Here is a 24,017-nt window from a genome sequence, read left to right on the forward strand (position 1 = left end):
CTACCAGCGTGCATACCGTAAGGATCAAAGCCTACCAGATTGCATACCGTAAGGATCACCGGACAGCAACAGCTCCAGTTGATTTAATAGTGGCTCAGGTCACGTGACTACGGTCAACTTGTGGGTGTGCTGCTGTTGACCTTGTTGATCTGTTGATGAAATTGTGTCACTATGGACATGATAACAACTCATTGAGATGGTTACAGTCCTATCTTGTCAAAAGGAAGCAGTTTACATTCATAAATGATGCCTATTCTGAACCTCATTCTGTATGCTGTGGTGTCCCACAGGACCTAGGACCTATTATGTACTTGTTGTATGCAAAGGATCTGCCTCTGGTGCGCTCCAATTGTATAGCAACCGTGTTTGCTGTCGATATCATTGTCTATGTAACAGGAAATGATGTAAGGCAGCTGAAAGAGGTTATTTATTTACCAAAACAAATGAGTGGTAAATACAAAAAAAAACGAAGTCGATGCTAAAATGTAGGAAGAGGAGAAGGAAGAAATGACCCTCCTTCCAGCTGTCAGTTGGCGGGACGCCCAAAGAGGTTTCAGAGACACAGCTGTTAAAGTGCGTTGCTAGACAACGGTCTCTCTCGGTCATCACACATTTCACAGCGTTGTAACAAAATCATCGGCATCTCCTGGATGATTTGCGAAATACACTACATGACCCCAAAAAATGTGGACACCTGCTAGTCGAACATCTCATTCCAATATTCATGGGAGAGATTTAATTCTAAATCAACTCCTGTGGTCATTACCTAGCCTGGTCGCAGATTTGGTTTGTGCAGTCTTGCCAACTCCTTTGGTCATCGACACATTAGCGTGACAAATAAGACCAGAGGAGGTGGCAAGACTGCACAAACAGATCTGCGACCAGGCTACCAAAAAAGTAAGAGGTAGCAAGACTGCACAAACAGATCTGGGACCAGGCTACCAAAAAAGTAAAAGTTGGCAAGACTGCACAAACAGACCTGGGACCAGGCTACCATTTGAAGTGCCATTTTTAGATGTCACATTCTTCTGTGTTTGGGTCATGGTGGCTTGTGTTGTCTATCTGCTATTGAGGGGCGGTTTGAACGAGACCTTTTGTCAGGAGCAGCCGGACACTTTAGAGGCTCATGTTTTATTTAAAAGGCTTCCTGTCCTATCTTGGGTATCCCCTTGCAGCGTTGTCTGGCAAAAAACACTGTCTGCCAAGTTGAAGCGTAATTTCCTTCAAGAGATAAACACATGTATACTTTGTAAAGTTCCAGCATTGATAATGTCAGAAAATTACATTTACATTTACATACATTTTTAGTCATTTAGCAGACGCTCTTATCCAGAGAGACTTACAGTAGAGTGCATACATTTTATTACGTTTTACATACTGAGACAAGGATATCCCTACCAGCCAAACCCTCCCTAACCCGGACGACGCTATGCCAATTGTGCGTCGCCCAATGTTCTTGAAAACCCAATTGTAGGCTGAAGCGCCCTCATTCAAGAGAGAGTTGGGAGTAGTAGTCTCTGGATGTGGAAAGACATCTCCTGAAGGTTGGGGTTTATTCGGCTACAATGTCGACATTTGCGTTATTTGGTGCCGAATGGAATCTGTTTTAGGATCTTTTAAATAGCAAGCTTTCACCATGACTCCCACAAGAATGTCTTTATTTTAACCAGCTGTTTTGTATTGTTTCTTTGTGTTCGTCAACAGCGCTCATCTTACCAATCTGAAGAACATGTCAAGGTGACCATGTGTGACTTTTCAGCTGTAGAATGTAGCATTAGGCTACCTGAATGTAGCGTTAGGCTACCTGAATGTAGCATTAGGCTACCTGAATGTAGCATTAGGCTACCTGAATGTAGCGTTAGCTGAATGTAGCATTAGGCTACCTGAATGTAGCATTAGGCTACCTGAATGTAGCGTTAGGCTACCTGAATGTAGCGTTAGGCTACCTGAATGTAGCATTAGGCTACCTGAATGTAGCATTAGGCTACCTGAATGTAGCATTAGGCTACCTGAATGTAGCGTTAGGCTACCTGAATGTAGCGTTAGGCTACCGTGTAACCAGTGGCAATATTAGGTAGAGACCGCCTGTGTTTTAAGTTTGTACGCTCCGACAATCGCTTTCATTTAGGCTTGTTCTGCACATCAAGCTCCTTTCGTTTTTTTTTTGTGTGAACAGTTTAGGCTACAAACCTTTTCAGCGACGTTGCTCTTCTAGTCTGAGAGAAACCTCCTGAAATGACTTGATATTGAGAATATGTGTGGTTTCTTTGTGTGACTGACTGACTTAAAGGAGACATCTACAGATGGAAATGGTTGCTTTTTTTAGAAACTCTTAATTTAGGTCAAATTAATGAATTGGGTAAATTCGATTTTGGTTTGCCGTGGCCTCCCACAAACAAAGAATATGTGTTCTTATTCTGTCCTGAACCACTGAAAGACTTTCCATCTGTAGATGGCATCTTCCCTAACTGTTTCTCTTTCTAAAAACCTCAGGCTATAATTCCTTTTTTCCCTTTGTCCTTTTAAAGAAAATATGACAAAATAAATAACATTAACTTCTATCCCTAGGCGACCCATCTCTGTTACAGAATTAATGTACAATTTTAGTATCACCGAATTTATTTTGTTTTTACTAATTTCTCTTATGCTTGCGACAAATGGTTTTGGTGAGTAACAATTCACTCAACTGTAGTAAGTATAGAAACTGTCATGTCCATATTTGTCCAGTCAATCATTCCATCATGTTCCCAAAATCACAACGAGGTCCATGTACTTTTTTGGGCAATTTTTTTTCCAAATTAAAACGGACAAATCAGCAACATGAAAACAGCTCTTTTTTTTTCTCTTAAAATAAAAAAAACTGAAAATTGCTTGTTATTTTTTTTAGCTCGTTTTTTTTGCATATAAACAAAAAAATAACTTGATATTTCAGTTTTCACATGTGGGTGTGGTTAAATGTGTAATGCCTGTCATTGGGCAAATGCACAACCTACACTTCCTGTCCCTTCAAAATAAGAGTTCACCTTTCTAAATGCATTCTATTAATCTACTATATATTAAATCATCAATTTAATAGCTATTTATGTATTTATTAATGTCAAGATAAAGCGATATTTCTCCATTTCTATTTAAGATTATAAGATAGTCACAGCAATGATTGTGTTTATTGATCTATTAATGAACTACTGTTACTGTAACTGTTTACCTAACTGATATGTCCTCACTAGTTATTCATTGGTAATCTGAGCATCCTCGACTATTACTTCTGAAGAGGGATCATTTCAGAATGAGAGGTAGCTCTGCTGGTATTCTGTCTGTTGAGGGCATGGAAAGGAGAAGAGTGGAGAGTTTCAGAGAATTACATAATTCAACAGCCACAATGAAGAGGTAGAGAGCAGGGTGAGAGATTCAGATTACGAGACAAAGGCTTGAGGCTACAGAGACTTACAAATGACAGGCCAGTCCACCACTCACACCCCTGTCTGCCACGTACTGACTCACAGCCCTGCAGTACTCTCCTCTCCCCCTGTCTGCCACGTACTGACTCACACCCCTGCAGTACTCTCCTCTCCTCCTGTCTGCCACGTACTGACTCACAGCCATGCAGTACTCTCCTCTCTCGTCTGCCACGTACTGACTCACACCCCTGCAGTACTCTCCTCTCCCCCTGTCTGCCACGTACTGACTCACACCCCTGCAGTCCTCTCCCCCTGTCTGCCACGTACTGACTCACACCCCTGCAGTACTCTCCTCTCATCTGTCTGCCACGTACTGACTCACTTCCCTGCAGTACTCTCCTCTCCCCCTGTCTGCCACGTACTGACTCACACCCCTGCAGTACTCTCCTCTGTCTGCCACGTACTGACTCACACCCCTGCAGTACTCTCCTCTGTCTGCCACGTACTGACTCACACCCCTGCAGTCCTCTCCCCCTGTCTGCCACGTACTGACTCACACCCCTGCAGTACTCTCCTCTCCTCTGTCTGCCACGTACTGACTCACAGCCCTGCAGTCCTCTCCTCTCCTCTCATCTGTCTGCCACGTACTGACTCACTTCCCTGCAGTACTCTCCTCTCCCCCTGTCTGCCACGTACTGACTCACACCCCTGCAGTACTCTCCTCTGTCTGCCACGTACTGACTCACACCCCTGCAGTACTCTCCTCTGTCTGCCACGTACTGACTCACACCCCTGCAGTACTCTCCTCTCTCGTCTGCCACGCACTAACTCACACCCCATGCAGTACACTCCTCTGTCTGCCACGTACTGACTCACCTCCCTGCAGTACTCTCCTCTCCCCCTGTCTGCCACGTACTGACTCACACCCCTGCAGTACTCTCCTCTCCTCTGTCTGCCACGTACTGACTCACAGCCCTGCAGTCCTCTCCTCTCCTCTCATCTGTCTGCCACGTACTGACTCACCTCCCTGCAGTACTCTCCTCTCCCCCTGTCTGCCACGTACTGACTCACACCCCTGCAGTCCTCTCCTCTCCCCCTGTCTGCCACGTACTGACTCACACCCCTGCAGTATTCTCCTCTCCCCCTGTCTGCCACGTACTGACTCACACCCCTGCAGTACTCTCCTCTGTCTGCCACGTACTGACTCACACCCCTGCAGTGCTCTCCTCTCTCGTCTGCCACGCACTAACTCACACCCCATGCAGTACACTCCTCTGTCTGCCACGTACTGACTCACAGCCCTGCAGTACTCTCCTCTCCCCCTGTCTGCCACGTACAGGCTCACTTCCCTGCAGTACTCTCCTCTCCCCTAACATGTGGGGGATATTCAAACAGTGTCTCAGAGTAGCATTGCTTATCTAGTATTAGTGTAATCAGGAGCTGCAGCTGCCATTTCATCGCTGATAAACACTGAGGGGTCCACTGATTGGCTAAACATTGAGGGGTCCACTGATTGGCTAAACATTGAGGGGTCCACTGATTGGCTAAACATTGAGGGGTCCACTGATTGGCTAAACATTGAGGGGTCCACTGATTGGCTAAACACTGAGGAGGGGTCCACTGATTGGCTAAACACTGAGGAGGGGTCCACTGATTGGCTAAACACTGAGGAGGGGTCCACTGATTGGCTAAACACTGAGGAGGGGTCCACTGATTGGCTAAACACTGAGGAGGGGTCCACTGATTGGCTAAACACTGAGGGGCCCACTGATTGGCTAAACACTGAGGGGCCCACTGATTGGCTAAACACTGAGGGGCCCACTGATTGGCTAAACACTGAGGAGGGCTCCACTGATTGGCTAAACACTGAGGAGGGGTCCACTGATTGACTAAACACTGAGGAGGGGTCCACTGATTGGCTAAACACTGAGGTGGGCTCCACTGATTGTCTAAACACTGAGGAGGGCTCCACTGATTGTCTAAACACTGAGGGGTCCACTGATTGGCTAAACACTGAGGAGGGGCCCACTGATTGGCTAAACACTGAGGAGGGGCCCACTGATTGTCTAAATACTGAGGAGGGCTCCACTGATTGTCTAAACACTGAGGAGGGGCCCACTGATTGTCTAAACACTGAGGAGGGGCCCACTGATTGTCTAAACACTGAGGAGGGGTCCACTGATTGACTAAACACTGAGGGGTCCACTGATTGGCTAAACACTGAGGAGGGGTCCACTGATTGACTAAACACTGAAGGGCCCACTGATTGGCTAAACGCTGAGGGGCCCACTGATTGGCTAAACACTGAGGGGCCCACTGATTGGCTAAACACTGAGGGGCCACTGATTGGCTAAACACTGAGGAGGGCTCCACTGATTGTCTAAACACTGAGGAGGGCTCCACTGATTGTCTAAACACTGAGGAGGGCTCCACTGATTGGCTAAACACTGAGGAGGGCTCCACTGATTGGCTAAACACTGAGGAGGGCTCCACTGATTGGCTAAACACTGAGGAGGGCTCCACTGATTGTCTAAACACTGAGGAGGGGCCCACTGATTGTCTAAACACTGAGGAGGGGCCCACTGATTGTCTAAACACTGAGGAGGGGCCCACTGATTGGCTAAACACTGAGGGGGGCTCCACTGATTGGCTAAACACTGAGGAGGGGCCCACTGATTGGCTAAACACTGAGGAGGGCTCCACTGATTGGCTAAACACTGAGGAGGGGCCCACTGATTGGCTAAACACTGAGGAGGGGCCCACTGATTGGCTAAACACTGAGGGGCCCACTGAATGGCTAAACACTGAGGAGGGCTCCACTGATTGGCTAAACACTGAGGAGGGCTCCACTGATTGGCTAAACACTGAGGAGGGGCCCACTGATTGGCTAAACACTGAGGAGGGGCCCACTGATTGGCTAAACACTGAGGAGGGCTCCACTGATTGGCTAAACACTGAGGAGGGGCCCACTGATTGGCTAAACACTGAGGAGGGGCCCACTGATTGTCTAAATACTGAGGAGGGCTCCACTGATTGTCTAAACACTGAGGAGGGCTCCACTGATTGGCTAAACACTGAGGAGGGGCCCACTGATTGTCTAAACACTGAGGAGGGCTCCACTGATTGGCTAAACACTGAGGAGGGCTCCACTGATTGTCTAAACACTGAGGAGGGGCCCACTGATTGGCTAAACACTGAGGAGGGGCCCACTGATTGTCTAAACACTGAGGAGGGGCCCACTGATTGGCTAAACACTGAGGAGGGGCCCACTGATTGGCTAAACACTGAGGAGGGGCCCACTGATTGGCTAAACACTGAGGAGGGGCCCACTGATTGGCTAAACACTGAGGAGGGGCCCACTGATTGGCTAAACACTGAGGAGGGCTCCACTGATTGTCTAAACACTGAGGAGGGGCCCACTGATTGTCTAAACACTGAGGAGGGGCCCACTGATTGACTAAACACTGAGGGGTCCACTGATTGGCTAAACACTGAGGAGGGGTCCACTGATTGGCTAAACACTGAGGAGGGGCCCACTGATTGGCTAAACACTGAGGAGGGGCCCACTGATTGGCTAAACACTGAGGAGGGGTCCACTGATTGGCTAAACACTGAGGAGGGGCCCACTGATTGACTAAACACTGAGGGGTCCACTGATTGGCTAAACACTGAGGAGGGGTCCACTGATTGACTAAACACTGAGGAGGGGCCCACTGATTGGCTAAACACTGAGGAGGTGCCCACTGATTGGCTAAACACTGAGGAGGGGTCCACTGATTGACTAAACACTGAGGAGGGCTCCACTGATTGACTAAACACTGAGGGGTCCACTGATTGGCTAAACACCGAGGGGCCCACTGATTGTCTAAACACTGAGGAGGGGCCCACTGATTGTCTAAACACTGAGGAGGGGTCCACTGATTGACTAAACACTGAGGGCTCCACTGATTGTCTAAACACTGAGGAGGGGCCCACTGATTGTCTAAACACTGAGGAGGGGCCCACTGATTGTCTAAACACTGAGGAGGCGTCCACTGATTGACTAAACACTGAGGAGGGGTCCACTGATTGGCTAAACACTGAGGAGGCGTCCACTGATTGGCTAAACACTGAGGAGGCGTCCAATGATTGGCTAAACACTGAGGTGGGGCCCACTGATTGTCTAAACACTGAGGGGCCCACTGATTGACTAAACACTGAGGGGTCCACTGATTGGCTAAACACTGAGGAGGGGCCCACTGATTGTCTAAACACTGAGGAGGGGTCCACTGATTGACTAAACACTGAGGGGCCCACTGATTGGCTAAACACTGAGGGGCCCACTGATTGGCTAAACACTGAGGGGCCCACTGATTGACTAAACACTGAGGGGCCCACTGATTGTCTAAACACTGAGGAGGGGCCCACTGATTGGCTAAACACTGAGGAGGGGCCCACTGATTGGCTAAACACTGAGGAGGGGCCCACTGATTGGCTAAACACTGAGGAGGGGCCCACTGATTGGCTAAACACTGAGGAGGGGCCCACTGATTGGCTAAACACTGAGGAGGGGCCCACTGATTGGCTAAACACTGAGGAGGGCTCCACTGATTGGCTAAACACTGAGGAGGGCTCCACTGATTGTCTAAACACTGAGGGGTCCACTGATTGGCTAAACACTGAGGAGGGGCCCACTGATTGGCTAAACACTGAGGAGGGCTCCACTGATTGTCTAAACACTGAGGAGGGGCCCACTGATTGGCTAAACACTGAGGAGGGGTCCACTGATTGACTAATAGGAAAAGAGATAAAACAATTGTTTTATTGAATTGTTGTGTCCATGTATGATATTTTATTATAGACTATACATGGAATATATATCATGTTGTATAAGATGTGTGACCGTAGTGTTTTCATGAGACAAGTTCACAAGCCTCTCGTCTCTATCCTATCAAAGGACACACACCCTGTCGGTCCTTACTGACTCCTCACACCCTCTCGGTCCTTACTGACTCCTCACACCCTCTCGGTCCTCACTGACTCCTCACACCCTGTCGGTCCTCACTGACTCCTCACACCCTGTCGGTCCTCACTGACTCCTCACACCCTGTCGGTCCTCACTGACTCCTCACACCCTGTCGGTCCTCACTGACTCCTCACACCCTGTCGGTCCTCACTGACTCCTCACACCCTGTCGGTCCTCACTGACTCCTCACACCCTGTCGGTCCTCACTGACTCCTCACACCCTGTCGGTCCTCACTGACTCCTCACACCCTGTCGGTCCTCACTGACTCCTCACACCCTGTCGGTCCTCACTGACTCCTCACACCCTGTCGGTCCTCACTGACTCCTCACACCCTGTCGGTCCTCACTGACTCCTCACACCCTGTCGGTCCTCACTGACTCCTCACACCCTGTCGGTCCTCACTGACTCCTCACACCCTGTCGGTCCTCACTGACTCCTCACACCCTGTCGGTCCTCACTGACTCCTCACACCCTGTCGGTCCTCACTGACTCCTCACACCCTGTCGGTCCTCACCGACTCCTCACACCCTGTCGGTCCTCACCGACTCCTCACACCCTGTCGGTCCTCACTGACTCCTCACACCCTGTCGGTCCTCACCGACTCCTCACACCCTGTCGGTCCTCACCGACTCCTCACACCCTGTCGGTCCTCACCGACTCCTCACACCCTGTCGGTCCTCACCGACTCCTCACACCCTGTCGGTCCTTACCGACTCCTCACACCCTGTCGGTCCTTACCGACTCCTCACACCCTGTCGGTCCTTACCGACTCCTCACACCCTTTCGGTCCTTACCGACTCCTCACACCCTGTCGGTCCTTACCGACTCCTCACACCCTTTCGGTCCTTACCGACTCCTCACACCCTGTCGGTCCTTACCGACTCCTCACACCCTGTCGGTCCTTACCGACTCCTCACACCCTGTCGGTCCTTACCGACTCCTCACACCCTGTCGGTCCTTACCGACTCCTCACACCCTGTCGGTCCTTACCGACTCCTCACACCCTGTCGGTCCTTACCGACTCCTCACACCCTGTCGGTCCTTACCGACTCCTCACACCCTGTCGGTCCTTACCGACTCCTCACACCCTGTCGGTCCTTACCGACTCCTCACACCCTGTCGGTCCTTACCGACTCCTCACACCCTGTCGGTCCTTACCGACTCCTCACACCCTGTCGGTCCTTACCGACTCCTCACACCCTGTCGGTCCTTACCGACTCCTCACACCCTGTCGGTCCTTACCGACTCCTCACACCCTGTCGGTCCTTACTGACTCCTCACACATATTTCTTGTGCCACAGTACACAACATTATTGTAGTCTTGTCCAATAGTTTTATGCAGACCTAAAACTCATCAGTATTGACAATGCTTTCATGGATATCAACATTTCAGAAAAAAAGGCTTATTTAATGAACTTGAATTGTATGTAGTAGCCTATTAAATTCCACTAGATGGCAGTATTGAGACGTAATTAACCCTGGAGTCTATTTGAACACTGTTGGTATTTCAAGTTGTATAGTCACATGCACAAGTACAGTGAAATGCTTTCACTTGCATGCTCTACCCAACAGTACGGTAATCAATATCAAAACAGTATAACTAATAAATATAATATATATATATATTATAAAGAAAGAAATGTAGATGACAGAGTGACACATTCAAAACATACAGACTTTGTATCATCATGCCTTCTTAATGGTTAATTTACATTTTTCCCCCTCCCCCACCCACTAGCCATACAATCCTTCCTCTGTCCTTGTTTCCTCCATTCCTCGCCTCTCTTTCAAAGCACATCAGAGGAGGAGGCCTGAGAGGAGGAACCTTCAATCCTTTGCCCCAATGTGCTTTTGAGAGAGTGAGGGAGTGGGCGTGATACCCAGTCCAGACACGACCCCTAGACTCTAACCCCCCCCCCTTGACACTTGTTGGACAGATGTAAGCAATACAGTTAAAATTCTATCAGAGGGTAAGGTGGAGCTCTCGCTATGTCACTACCCATCAATCACTCTCGGGCTAGGGGTTATGTCTGGACAAGGCCTGTGTATCACGGCTTCTCGCTCACTCAGTGACTGTCTTTTAAAATGTTACTAGCTGTCCGGTGTCCTTGTTTACTTCATTGCTCAACGCCCTATCACGGCACCTTGAATTCCTCACCTCCCTATCACAGCACCTTGAGGGAGAGCGTTGAATTCCTCACCTCCCTATCACAGCTCATTGAGGGAGAGCCTTGAATTCCTCACCTCCCTATCACAGCACCTTGAGGAAGAGCGTTGAATTCCTCACCTCCCTATCACAGCACCTTGAGGAAGAGCGCTGAATTCCTCACCTCCCTATCACAGCACATTGAATTCCTCACCTCCCTATCACAGCACCTTGAGGAAGAGTGTTGAATTCCTCACCTCCCTATCACAGCTCCTTGAGGAAGAGCGTTGAATTCCTCACCTCCCTATCACAGCACCTTGAGGAAGAGCGTTGTATTCCTCACCTCCCTATCACAGCTCCTTGAGGAAGAGCGTTGTATTCCTCACCTCCCTATCACAGCACCTTGAGGGAGAGCGTTGAATTCCTCACCTCCCTATCACAGCACCTTGAATTCCTCACCTCCCTATCACAGCTCCTTGAATTCCTCACCTCTCTATCACAGCACCTTGAGGGAGAGCGTTGAATTCCTCACCTCCCTATCACAGCTCCTTGAATTCCTCACCTCCCTATCACAGCTCCTTGAGGGAGAGCATTGAATTCCTCACCTCCCTATCACAGCTCCTTGAGGAAGAGCGTTGTATTCCTCACCTCCCTATCACAGCACCTTGAGGAAGAGCGTTGAATTCCTCACCTCCCTATCACAGCTCCTTGAATTCCTCACCTCCCTATCACAGCTCCTTGAGGGAGAGCATTGAATTCCTCACCTCCCTATCACAGCACATTGAATTCCTCACCTCCCTATCACAGCTCCTTGAGGAAGAGCGTTGTATTCCTCACCTCCCTATCACAGCACCTTGAGGAAGAGCGTTGTATTCCTCACCTCCCTATCACAGCACCTTGAGGAAGAGCGTTGAATTCCTCACCTCCCTATCACGGCACATTGAATTCCTCACCTCCCTATCACAGCTCCTTGAGGGAGAGCGTTGAATTCCTCACCTCCCTATCACGGCACATTGAATACCTCACCTCCCTATCACAGCTCCTTGAGGGAGAGCGTTGAATTCCTCACCTCCCTATCACAGCTCCTTGAGGGAGAGCATTGAATTCCTCACCTCCCTATCACAGCACCTTGAGGAAGAGCGCTGAATTCCTCACCTCCCTATCACAGCACCTTGAATTCCTCACCTCCCTATCACAGCACATTGAATTCCTCACCTCCCTATCACAGCACCTTGAGGAAGAGTGTTGAATTCCTCACCTCCCTATCACAGCACCTTGAGGAAGAGCGTTGAATTCCTCACCTCCCTATCACAGCACCTTGAGGAAGAGCGTTGTATTCCTCACCTCCCTATCACAGCACCTTGAGGGAGAGCGTTGAATTCCTCACCTCCCTATCACAGCACCTTGAATTCCTCACCTCCCTATCACAGCTCCTTGAGGAAGAGCGTTGAATTCCTCACCTCCCTATCACAGCTCCTTGAATTCCTCACCTCCCTATCACAGCACCTTGAGGAAGAGCATTGAATTCCTCACCTCAGGCCTGTTCCTCTGATGTGCTGTGAAAGAGAGGTGAAGAATAGAGGAAACAAGAATTGGATAGCTAGTGGGTGAGTTATATGACCATAAATAAGGTTTTTAATGGGTAAATAAACACTCAGTTACAAAAATATCTTCTAATCGTCAATCTAAAATAGAAATGGAGAAATATCTTAATCTTGGCATTAATCAGTGGTGGGAAAAGTACTCCATTGTTGTACTTGAGTAAATGTAAAGATGTCTTTTTAAAGGAAAATTACTCGAGTGAAAGTAACCAAGTAAAAATAAGTCTAAAACTATCTTGTTTTAAATGTACTTAAGTACAGTGGTGGAAAAAGTACTCAATTGTCATATTTAAGTAAAAGTACTAAGTAAATGTGATACATCAAATTCCTTAAATTAAGCAAACCAGACAGCACAATTTTATTTTTTTGTTTTATTTCGGGACAGACCGGGAGACATTCCAACACTCTGACAGTATTTGTCATTCCCTGTCTGCCTATTGGCTAATCCCTTGTCATTCCCTGTCTGCCTATTGGCTAAGCCCTTGTCATTCCCTGTCTGTCTATTGGCTAAGCCCTTGTCATTCCCTGTCTGCCTATTGACTAAGCCCTTGTCATTCCCTGTCTGCCTATTGACTGAGGCCATCAGTCATGTTCCAGTTGTTGTGCCCAGTCTCCTGATCATAAGAGCTGGACAGCAGATGGGCCATGCATGCATCCACAGCTGACGTCCTCCAAGCGCTGACTGAAAACACCAGAGATCCCAGGAATCCCTGTGGACAACCAGACAGAATAGAATGGAAGAAGAGCAATTTGGTTGCAGCAAAGTTAGGACAGCTGAATCGGGTGCACCTACCGTTAACAGCCCGAGATGAGTGAATAACAAAATAGGAACAGGCGTTTTTTACAGAAATGTTTGCCGATCGACTACATTTTACATTTACATTTAAGTCATTTAGCAGACGCTCTTATCCAGAGCGACTTACAAATTGGAAAGTTCATACATATTCATCCTGGTCCCCCCGTGGGGAATGAACCCACAACCCTGGCGTTGCAAGCGCCATGCTCTACCAACTGAGCCACACGGGGACCTAGGGGATGCCTTGGAGATCGACCAGTCGGTTGCGATTGACGGTTTGGTGACCGCTGCTGTAGAGGATGTATTCCGGTCAGCCTTGTCACAGCACTGTTCCTTACTAGTTCAGTAGTATCCTTCCATCCCTCGATTTCAACCTTAAATAGTCCCTTTACATTGAGATCACATCAAACAATAATAACTAATTTTTATTGCTTTTGTTTCTCCTCTAATTTTGTCTATCACCCTTGTTTTGCTTGTGTCTAACACCACTACGCTTGAGTTTGTTTCGAAGAGGTGTTCAAAATGGCCGCTTCATCTGTATCATACTTTGTCAGTCAGGCAAGAGATGTTGTTTTTGTCTTTCTAGTTTTACCAATCTTCTGTCAGCTAGATTGGTGCTTGGAGCTGAATATCTAGCTGACAGTAGATGGGCTTCTACACAGCATCCCTTCTTCACTCTGCTCTGTAGTCTTGTCTGTTGTAATCACAGGAGGTTGGTGACACCTTCATTTGGGAGGATGGGCTCGTGGTAATGGCTGGAGTGGAATCAGTGGAATGGAATCATTTTTTTTTTTTTTTTTGCCTTTATTTAACTAGTCAAGTCAGTTAAGAACAAATTCTTATTTACAATGACGGACTACCGGGGAACAGTGGGTTAACTGCCTTGGTCAGGGGGTAGAACGATAGATTTTTACCTTGTCAGCTCGGGGATTCAATCCGGCAACCTTTTGGTTACTGGCCCAACGCTCCAACCACTAGGCTACCTGCAGCTCCCCGAGTTTGATGCCATTCCATTGTCTCTGTTCCAGACCATTATTATGAGCAGTTGATCATCTCAGTCAAACGTCAGTGTGATATTGTTGTGCCATCCTCTCCGTTGTAGAAGTGGAACTCCGTCTCCCAAGAGAACGTCAACGACACGGTCACCTGCCATCAGAGGAGGCAGAGACCGGTTCACTGGAGAGTCCTACACCGTGCTAGGTAGGTAAACACACTCTTCCCTCTGCCCCAGGCACACACACACCGTGCTAGGTAGGTAAACACACTCTTCCCTCTGCCCCAGGCACACACACACCGTGCTAGGTAGGTAAACACACTCTTCCCTCTGCCCCAGGCACACACACACCATGCTAGTTAGGTAAACACAACGTTACCACATCACTGTGCTAGGTAAAAACGACCAACCTTACATGTATTTCATGTGCCATGTATTTCTATAGTGGGCAAACGGTCAACTGATCCATATCTCTGACTGGGTAAACACAACCAACCCATAATGGATGTCGGGTAGCTAGGCCAATAGGGCTGCTTACCCAGACACTGAATAAACAGCATGTTCAATAAGTACAGGATTAGGTATAATCTGTGTCTGAGATGCCAGCCCATTGTTTAATTAGGTGTCTTGAGACACACCCAGACACAGAAGTCTCTACCCACGTAGGATAGTTATTAGTAGGTGAATTTGACCCACGGGGGGATTTTATTTGTGGTTTCAAAGTTTTCTGGACAATTTTTATTTTACATTTTTATTTTATCAGCAGTCTCCAAATTATTTGTAATGATGTTCTGGCCCCCTGACCATCTGCTCAATTAATAAATTGTCCCATGGCTGAATCTAGTTGATGATCCCTGATTTTATATTAACATAGTAAGATATTTTTGGGGACGTTGTTGACGTGAAACTCAGAGCACATTTGTCTAACATCTGTTGATTCTATTGGCACACAAACTGAAGAGAAACATTTTATAATCAGCTAATTATTTAATCATATAATATCCAGCCCTAGGTGACACAAGTATGGACTGTGGTCAACACTACTGGTATAATATTATAATGATATACAATATATACAAACGTATGTGGACACCCCTTCAAATGAGTGGATTTGGCTATTTCAGCCACACCCATTGCTGACAGGTGTATAAATTGACCACACAGCCATGCAATCTCCATACGTAAACATTGGCAGTAGAATGACCTTTTCTGAAGAGCCCAGTGACTTTCAACGTGGCACCGTCATAGGATGCCACCTTTTCAAACAAGTCAGTTCGTCAAATTTCTGCCCTATTTCAGCTGCCCCAGTCAACTGTAAATGCTGTTATTGTTAAATGTCTAGGAGCAACAACGGGTCACAGAAGGGGACCGCCGAGGGCTGAAGCGCAGGCCTCGTAAAAAAATCGTCTGTCCTCAGTTGTAACACTCACTACCGAGTTCCAAACTGCTTCTGGAAGCAACGTCAGCACAAGAACTGTTCGTCTGGAGCTTCATGAAATGGGTTTCCATGGCTGAGCAGCCGCACACAAGCCTAAGATCACCAAGCGTCGGCCGTAGTGGTGTAAAGCTCACTGCAATTGGACTCTGGAGCAGTGGAAACGTGTTCTCTGGAGTGATGACTCATGCTTTACCATCTGGACAAATCTGGGTTTCGCAGAGGCCAGGAGAACGCTACCGAATACATAGTGCCAACTGTAAAGATTGGTGGAGGAGGAGTAATGGTCTGGGGCTGTTTTTCATGGTTCAGGCCCCTTCGTTCAACTGAAGGGAAATCTTAACGTTACAGTATACAATTACATTTTAGGCTATTTTGAGCTTCCAACTTTGTGGTAACAGTTTGGGGAAGGCCCTTTCCTGTTTCAGCATGGCAATGCCCACGTCCACAAAGCTAGGTCCATTCAGAAATGATTTGTTGAGATTAATGTGGAAGAACTTGACTGGCCTGCACAGAGCACTGACCTCAACCCCATCGAACACCTTTGGGATGAATTAGAACGCTGACTGCGAGGTCAGGCCTAATCACCCAACATCAGTGCCCGACATCACTAATTCTCTAATGGCTGAATGGAAGCAAATCCCCGCAGAAATGTTCCAACATCTAGTGGAAAGCCTTCCAGGAAGAGTGGAGGCTGTTATAGCAGCAAAGGGGCGACCAACTCCATATTAATGTCCATGATTTTAGAATGAGATGTTTGACGAGCAGCTGTCCACATGCTTTTGATCATGTAGTGTAATATAATATATTGATAATATAATCTCCCCACCCCCCAGGTGATACCAGTATGGACTGTGGTCAACACTACTGGGAGGTGAAAGCTCTTAAAGACTGTAAGTCCTACAGTGTTGGAGTCTCCTACAGGAACCTGGGAAAGTTTGACCAGCTGGGTAAGACCAACACTACCTGGTGTATCCACATCAACAACTGGCTGCAGGCCTCCTTCGCTGCCAAGCACAACAACAAGGCCAAGAACCTGGACGGCACCGTACCGGATCGCATCGGAGTCTTCTGTGACCTGGATTCAGGTGGGTTTATACAGTATAGTATAGGGGTTATTCAACACACTTACACTACGAGGTCCGGAGCCTTCTGGCTTTTCTGTTCTACCTTATAATTAATTGCACCCACCTGGTGTCCCAGGTCTAAATCAGTCCCTGATTAGAGGGGAATCACCCACCTGGTGTCCCAGGTCTAAATCAGTCCCTGATTTAGAGGGGAATCACCCACATGGTGTATCAGATCTAAATCAGTCCCTGATTAGAGGGGAATCACCCACATGGTGTCCCAGGTCTAAATCAGTCCCTGATTAGAGGGGAGCAATGACAAAACGCAGTGGAACTGGCTTCAAGGTCCAGAGTTGAGTATGAGGGGTATATAGTTTAGTGGACGTCACTGTACCTGACTGCATCAGAGTCTAACGTGACCTGGTGGGTTGGTTTGATTTTACCAGGTAAGTTGACTGAGAACACATTCTCAATTACAGCAACGACCTGGGGAATAGTTACAGGTGAGAGGAGGAGGAGGGGGGAGATGGATGAGCCAATTGGAAGCTGGGGATGATTTAGGTGGCCATGATGATATGACGGGAGTCTTGTGGTCTGTATCGTCCAATCACAGAGCAGGTACAAGTCACATGATCCTCCAGCGCACCATGACGACACCCGACAGCAGATCACATGACTTGCTTCTGCCCCGTGATTGGATGATACAGCAGTTATCGAGAGGCATCAGGTGTTCGCCAACAGATCACGTGACTTGCATCTACTCTGTGACTGGATGACACAGTCCTCAATGCTGTATGGCATGAGTCGTTTGTTTCCCCCCTAACTCTGGTATGTACACAGTGTTTACCCCCTAACCCTAACTCTGGTATGTACACAGTGTTTCCCCCCCTAACTCTGGTATGTACACAGTGTTCCCCCCCTAACTCTGGTATGTACACAGTGTTTACCCCCCTAACCCTAACTCTGGTATGTACACAGTGTTTTCCCCCCTAACTCTGGTATGTACACAGTGTTTACCCCCCTAACTCTGGTATGTACACAGTGTTTCCCCCCCTAACTCTGGTATGTACACAGTGTTTACCCCCCTAACTCCTAACTCTGGTATGTACACAGTGTTTTCCCCCCTAACTCTGGTATGTACACAGTGTTTTCCCCCCTAACTCTGGTATGTACACAGTGTTTTCCCCCCTAACTCTGGTATGTACACAGTGTTTCCCCCCTAACTCTGGTATGTACACAGTGTTTTCCCCCCTAACTCTGGTATGTACACAGTGTTTTCCCCCTAACTCTGGTATGTACACAGTGTTTTCCCCCCTAACTCTGGTATGTACACAGTGTTTTCCCCCCTAACTCTGGTATGTACACAGTGTTTACCCCCTAACCCTAACTCTGGTATGTACACAGTGTTTACCCCCCTAACTCTGGTATGTACACAGTGTTTTACCCCCTAACTCCTAACTCTGGTATGTACACAGTGTTTACCCCCCTAACTCTGGTATGTACACAGTGTTTACCCCCCTAACTCTGGTATGTACACAGTGTTTACCCCCCTAACTCTGGTATGTACACAGTGTTTACCCCCCTAACTCTGGTATGTACACAGTGTTTACCCCCCTAACTCTGGTATGTACACAGTGTTTTCCCCCCTAACTCTGGTATGTACACAGTGTTTACCCCCCTAACTCTGGTATGTACACAGTGTTTTCCCCCCTAACTCTGGTATGTACACAGTGTTTACCCTCTAACCCTAACTCTGGTATGTACACAGTGTTTTCCCCCTAACCCTAACTCTGGTATGTACACAGTGTTTCCCCCCCTAACTCTGGTATGTACACAGTGTTTTCCCCCCTAACTCTGGTATGTACACAGTGTTTACCCTCTAACCCTAACTCTGGTATGTACACAGTGTTTCCCCCCCTAACTCTGGTATGTACACAGTGTTTCCCCCCCTAACTCTGGTATGTACACAGTGTTTACCCTCTAACCCTAACTCTGGTATGTACACAGTGTTTTCCCCCCTAACTCTGGTATGTACACAGTGTTTCCCCCCCTAACTCTGGTATGTACACAGTGTTTACCCTCTAACCCTAACTCTGGTATGTACACAGTGTTTTCCCCCCTAACTCTGGTATGTACACAGTGTTTACCCCCCTAACTCTGGTATGTACACAGTGTTTCCCCCCTAACTCTGGTATGTACACAGTGTTTACCCCCCTAACTCTGGTATGTACACAGTGTTTTCCCCCCTAACTCTGGTATGTACACAGTGTTTACCCCCCCTAACTCTGGTATGTACACAGTGTTTTCCCCCCTAACTCTGGTATGTACACAGTGTTTCCCCCCCTAACTCTGGTATGTACACAGTGTTTTCCCCCTAACTCTGGTATGTACACAGTGTTTCCCCCCTAACTCTGGTATGTACACAGTGTTTACCCCCCTAACTCTGGTATGTACACAGTGTTTTCCCCCCTAACTCTGGTATGTACACAGTGTTTTCCCCCCTAACTCTGGTATGTACACAGTGTTTTCCCCCCTAACTCTGGTATGTACACAGTGTTTTCCCCCCTAACTCTGGTATGTACACAGTGTTTTCCCCCCTAACCCTAACTCTGGTATGTACACAGTGTTTACCCCCCTAACTCTGGTATGTACACAGTGTTTACCCCCCTAACTGTGGTATGTACACAGTGTTTTCCCCCCTAACTGTGGTATGTACACAGTGTTTTCCCCCCTAACTCTGGTATGTACACAGTGTTTTCCCCCCTAACCCTAACTCTGGTATGTACACAGTGTTTTCCCCCCTAACTCTGGTATGTACACAGTGTTTACCCCGCTAACTCTGGTATGTACACAGTGTTTTCCCCCCTAACTCTGGTATGTACACAGTGTTTTCCCCCTAACTCTGGTATGTACACAGTGTTTTCCCCCTAACTCTGGTATGTACACAGTGTTTTCCCCCCTAACTCTGGTATGTACACAGTGTTTTCCCCCCTAACTCTGGTATGTACACAGTGTTTACCCCCCTAACTCTGGTATGTACACAGTGTTTACCCCCCTAACTCTGGTATGTACACAGTGTTTTCCCCCCTAACTCTGGTATGTACACAGTGTTTCCCCCCCTAACTCTGGTATGTACACAGTGTTTTCCCCCCTAACTCTGGTATGTACACAGTGTTTACCCCCCCTAACTCTGGTATGTACACAGTGTTTTCCCCCCTAACTCTGGTATGTACACAGTGTTTCCCCCCCTAACTCTGGTATGTACACAGTGTTTTCCCCCTAACTCTGGTATGTACACAGTGTTTCCCCCCTAACTCTGGTATGTACACAGTGTTTACCCCCCTAACTCTGGTATGTACACAGTGTTTTCCCCCCTAACTCTGGTATGTACACAGTGTTTTCCCCCCTAACTCTGGTATGTACACAGTGTTTTCCCCCCTAACTCTGGTATGTACACAGTGTTTTCCCCCCCTAACTCTGGTATGTACACAGTGTTTTCCCCCCTAACTCTGGTATGTACACAGTGTTTTCCCCCCTAACCCTAACTCTGGTATGTACACAGTGTTTACCCCCCTAACTCTGGTATGTACACAGTGTTTACCCCCCTAACTGTGGTATGTACACAGTGTTTTCCCCCTAACTCTGGTATGTACACAGTGTTTTCCCCCCTAACTCTGGTATGTACACAGTGTTTTCCCCCCTAACCCTAACTCTGGTATGTACACAGTGTTTTCCCCCTAACTCTGGTATGTACACAGTGTTTTCCCCCTAACTCTGGTATGTACACAGTGTTTTCCCCCCTAACTCTGGTATGTACACAGTGTTTCCCCCCTAACTCTGGTATGTACACAGTGTTTTCCCCCCTAACTCTGGTATGTACACAGTGTTTTCCCCCCTAACTCTGGTATGTACACAGTGTTTTCCCCTAACTCTGGTATGTACACAGTGTTTACCCTCTAACCCTAACTCTGGTATGTACACAGTGTTTACCCCCCTAACTCTGGTATGTACACAGTGTTTTCCCCCCTAACTCTGGTATGTACACAGTGTTTTCCCCCTAACTCTGGTATGTACACAGTGTTTTCCCCCTAACTCTGGTATGTACACAGTGTTTTCCCCCCTAACTCTGGTATGTACACAGTGTTTTCCCCCCTAACTCTGGTATGTACACAGTGTTTTCCCCCCTAACTCTGGTATGTACACAGTGTTTTCCCCCCTAACTCTGGTATGTACACAGTGTTTTCCCCCCTAACTCTGGTATGTACACAGTGTTTTCCCCCCTAACTCTGGTATGTACACAGTGTTTTCCCCCCTAACTCTGGTATGTACACAGTGTTTTCCCCCTAACTCTGGTATGTACACAGTGTTTTCCCCCCTAACTCTGGTATGTACACAGTGTTTTCCCCCCTAACTCTGGTATGTACACAGTGTTTTCCCCCTAACTCTGGTATGAACACAGTGTTTTCCCCCCTAACTCTGGTATGTACACAGTGTTTTCCCCCCTAACTCTGGTATGTACACAGTGTTTTCCCCCCTAACTCTGGTATGTACACAGTGTTTTCCCCCCTAACTCTGGTATGTACACAGTGTTTTCCCCCTAACTCTGGTATGTACACAGTGTTTCCCCCCTAACTCTGGTATGTACACAGTGTTTACCCCCCTAACTCTGGTATGTACACAGTGTTTTCCCCCCTAACTCTGGTATGTACACAGTGTTTTCCCCCCTAACTCTGGTATGTACACAGTGTTTTCCCCCCTAACTCTGGTATGTACACAGTGTTTTCCCCCCTAACTCTGGTATGTACACAGTGTTTTCCCCCCTAACCCTAACTCTGGTATGTACACAGTGTTTACCCCCCTAACTCTGGTATGTACACAGTGTTTACCCCCCTAACTGTGGTATGTACACAGTGTTTTCCCCCCTAACTCTGGTATGTACACAGTGTTTTCCCCCCTAACCCTAACTCTGGTATGTACACAGTGTTTTCCCCCCTATCTCTGGTATGTACACAGTGTTTTCCCCCCTAACCCTAACTCTGGTATGTACACAGTGTTTACCCCCCTAACTCTGGTATGTACACAGTGTTTTCCCCCCTAACTCTGGTATGTACACAGTGTTTTCCCCCTAACTCTGGTATGTACACAGTGTTTTCCCCCTAACTCTGGTATGTACACAGTGTTTTCCCCCCTAACTCTGGTATGTACACAGTGTTTTCCCCCCTAACTCTGGTATGTACACAGTGTTTTCCCCCTAACTCTGGTATGTACACAGTGTTTTCCCCCCTAACTCTGGTATGTACACAGTGTTTTCCCCCCTAACTCTGGTATGTACACAGTGTTTTCCCCCCTAACTCTGGTATGTACACAGTGTTTTCCCCCCTAACTCTGGTATGTACACAGTGTTTTCCCCCCTAACTCTGGTATGTACACAGTGTTTTCCCCCCTAACTCTGGTATGTACACAGTGTTTTCCCCCCTAACTCTGGTATGTACACAGTGTTTTCCCCCCTAACTCTGGTATGTACACAGTGTTTTCCCCCCTAACTCTGGTATGTACACAGTGTTTTCCCCCCTAACTCTGGTATGTACACAGTGTTTTCCCCCCTAACTCTGGTATGTACACAGTGTTTTCCCCCCTAACTCTGGTATGTACACAGTGTTTTCCCCCCTAACTCTGGTATGTACACAGTGTTTTCCCCCCTAACTCTGGTATGTACACAGTGTTTTCCCCCCTAACTCTGGTATGTACACAGTGTTTTCCCCCCTAACTCTGGTATGTACACAGTGTTTACCCCCCTAACTCCTAACTCTGGTATGTACACAGTGTTTTCCCCCCTAACTCTGGTATGTACACAGTGTTTTCCCCCCTAACTCTGGTATGTACACAGTGTTTTCCCCCCTAACTCTGGTATGTACACAGTGTTTCCCCCCTAACTCTGGTATGTACACAGTGTTTCCCCCCTAACTCTGGTATGTACACAGTGTTTTCCCCCCTAACTCTGGTATGTACACAGTGTTTTCCCCCCTAACTCTGGTATGTACACAGTGTTTTCCCCCCTAACTCTGGTATGTACACAGTGTTTTCCCCCTAACTCTGGTATGTACACAGTGTTTTCCCCCTAACTCTGGTATGTACACAGTGTTTTCCCCCTAACTCTGGTATGTACACAGTGTTTACCCCCCTAACTCCTAACTCTGGTATGTACACAGTGTTTACCCCCCTAACTCCTAACTCTGGTATGTACACAGTGTTTTCCCCCCTAACTCTGGTATGTACACAGTGTTTTCCCCCCTAACTCTGGTATGTACACAGTGTTTTCCCCCCTAACTCTGGTATGTACACAGTGTTTTCCCCCCTAACTCTGGTATGTACACAGTGTTTTCCCCCCTAACTCTGGTATGTACACAGTGTTTTCCCCCCTAACTCTGGTATGTACACAGTGTTTACCCCCCCTAACTCTGATATGTACACAGTGTTTTCCCCCCTAACTCTGGTATGTACACAGTGTTTTCCTCCCTAACTCTGGTATGTACACAGTGTTTACCCCCCTAACTCTGGTATGTACACAGTGTTTCCCCCCTAACTCTGGTATGTACACAGTGTTTTCCCCCCTAACTCTGGTATGTACACAGTGTTTCCCCCCTAACTCTGGTATGTACACAGTGTTTTCCCCCCTAACTCTGGTATGTACACAGTGTTTTCCCCCCTAACTCTGGTATGTACACAGTGTTTTCCCCCCTAACTCTGGTATGTACACAGTGTTTACCCCCCTAACTCTGGTATGTACACAGTGTTTTCACCCCCTAACTCTGGTATGTACACAGTGTTTTTACCCCCTAACTCTGGTATGTACACAGTGTTTCCCCCCTAACTCTGGTATGTACACAGTGTTTCCCCCCTAACTCTGGTATGTACACAGTGTTTTCCCCCCTAACTCTGGTATGTACACAGTGTTTTCCCCCCTAACTCTGGTATGTACACAGTGTTTCCCCCCTAACTCTGGTATGTACACAGTGTTTTCCCCCCTAACTCTGGTATGTACACAGTGTTTTCCCCCCTAACTCTGGTATGTACACAGTGTTTTCCCCCCTAACTCTGGTATGTACACAGTGTTTTCCCCCCTAACTCTGGTATGTACACAGTGTTTTCCCCCCTAACTCTGGTATGTACACAGTGTTTCCCCCCCTAACTCTGGTATGTACACAGTGTTTACCCTCCTAACTCTGGTATGTACACAGTGTTTTCCCCCCTAACTCTGGTATGTACACAGTGTTTCCCCCCCTAACTCTGGTATGTACACAGTGTTTTCCCCCCTAACTCTGGTATGTACACAGTGTTTTCCCCCCCTAACTCTGGTATGTACACAGTGTTTACCCCCCTAACTCTGGTATGTACACAGTGTTTCCCCCCCTAACTCTGGTATGTACACAGTGTTTTCCCCCCCTAACTCTGGTATGTACACAGTGTTTCCCCCCCTAACTCTGGTATGTACACAGTGTTTTCCCCCCTAACTCTGGTATGTACACAGTGTTTTCCCCCCTAACTCTGGTATGTACACAGTGTTTTCCCCCCTA

At 47.6% G+C, this 24,017-nt stretch overlaps 1 protein-coding gene across 4 annotated transcripts in view; it reads left to right on the plus strand.

Annotated features, from left to right (window-relative positions):
* LOC129869682 (FSD1-like protein) overlaps nucleotides 1–24,017 on the plus strand; it is a 97,832-nt gene that overhangs the window by 63,603 nt on the left and 10,212 nt on the right. Inside the window, exons 10-12 of one of the 4 annotated variants that reach the window (XM_055944334.1) lie at nucleotides 1,705–1,737; nucleotides 14,050–14,147; nucleotides 16,213–16,464. In XM_055944334.1, coding sequence (XP_055800309.1) covers nucleotides 1,705–1,737; nucleotides 14,050–14,147; nucleotides 16,213–16,464 — 383 coding nt within the window. The remainder of the gene's footprint in view (nucleotides 1–1,704; nucleotides 1,738–14,049; nucleotides 14,148–16,212; nucleotides 16,465–24,017) is intronic. The other 3 variants (XM_055861039.1, XM_055861049.1, XM_055861057.1) reach the window with 3 other exon arrangements.

The sequence above is a fragment of the Salvelinus fontinalis genome, chromosome 2 (assembly GCF_029448725.1).
Source record: "Salvelinus fontinalis isolate EN_2023a chromosome 2, ASM2944872v1, whole genome shotgun sequence".
NCBI classification, from domain to species: domain Eukaryota; kingdom Metazoa; phylum Chordata; class Actinopteri; order Salmoniformes; family Salmonidae; genus Salvelinus; species Salvelinus fontinalis.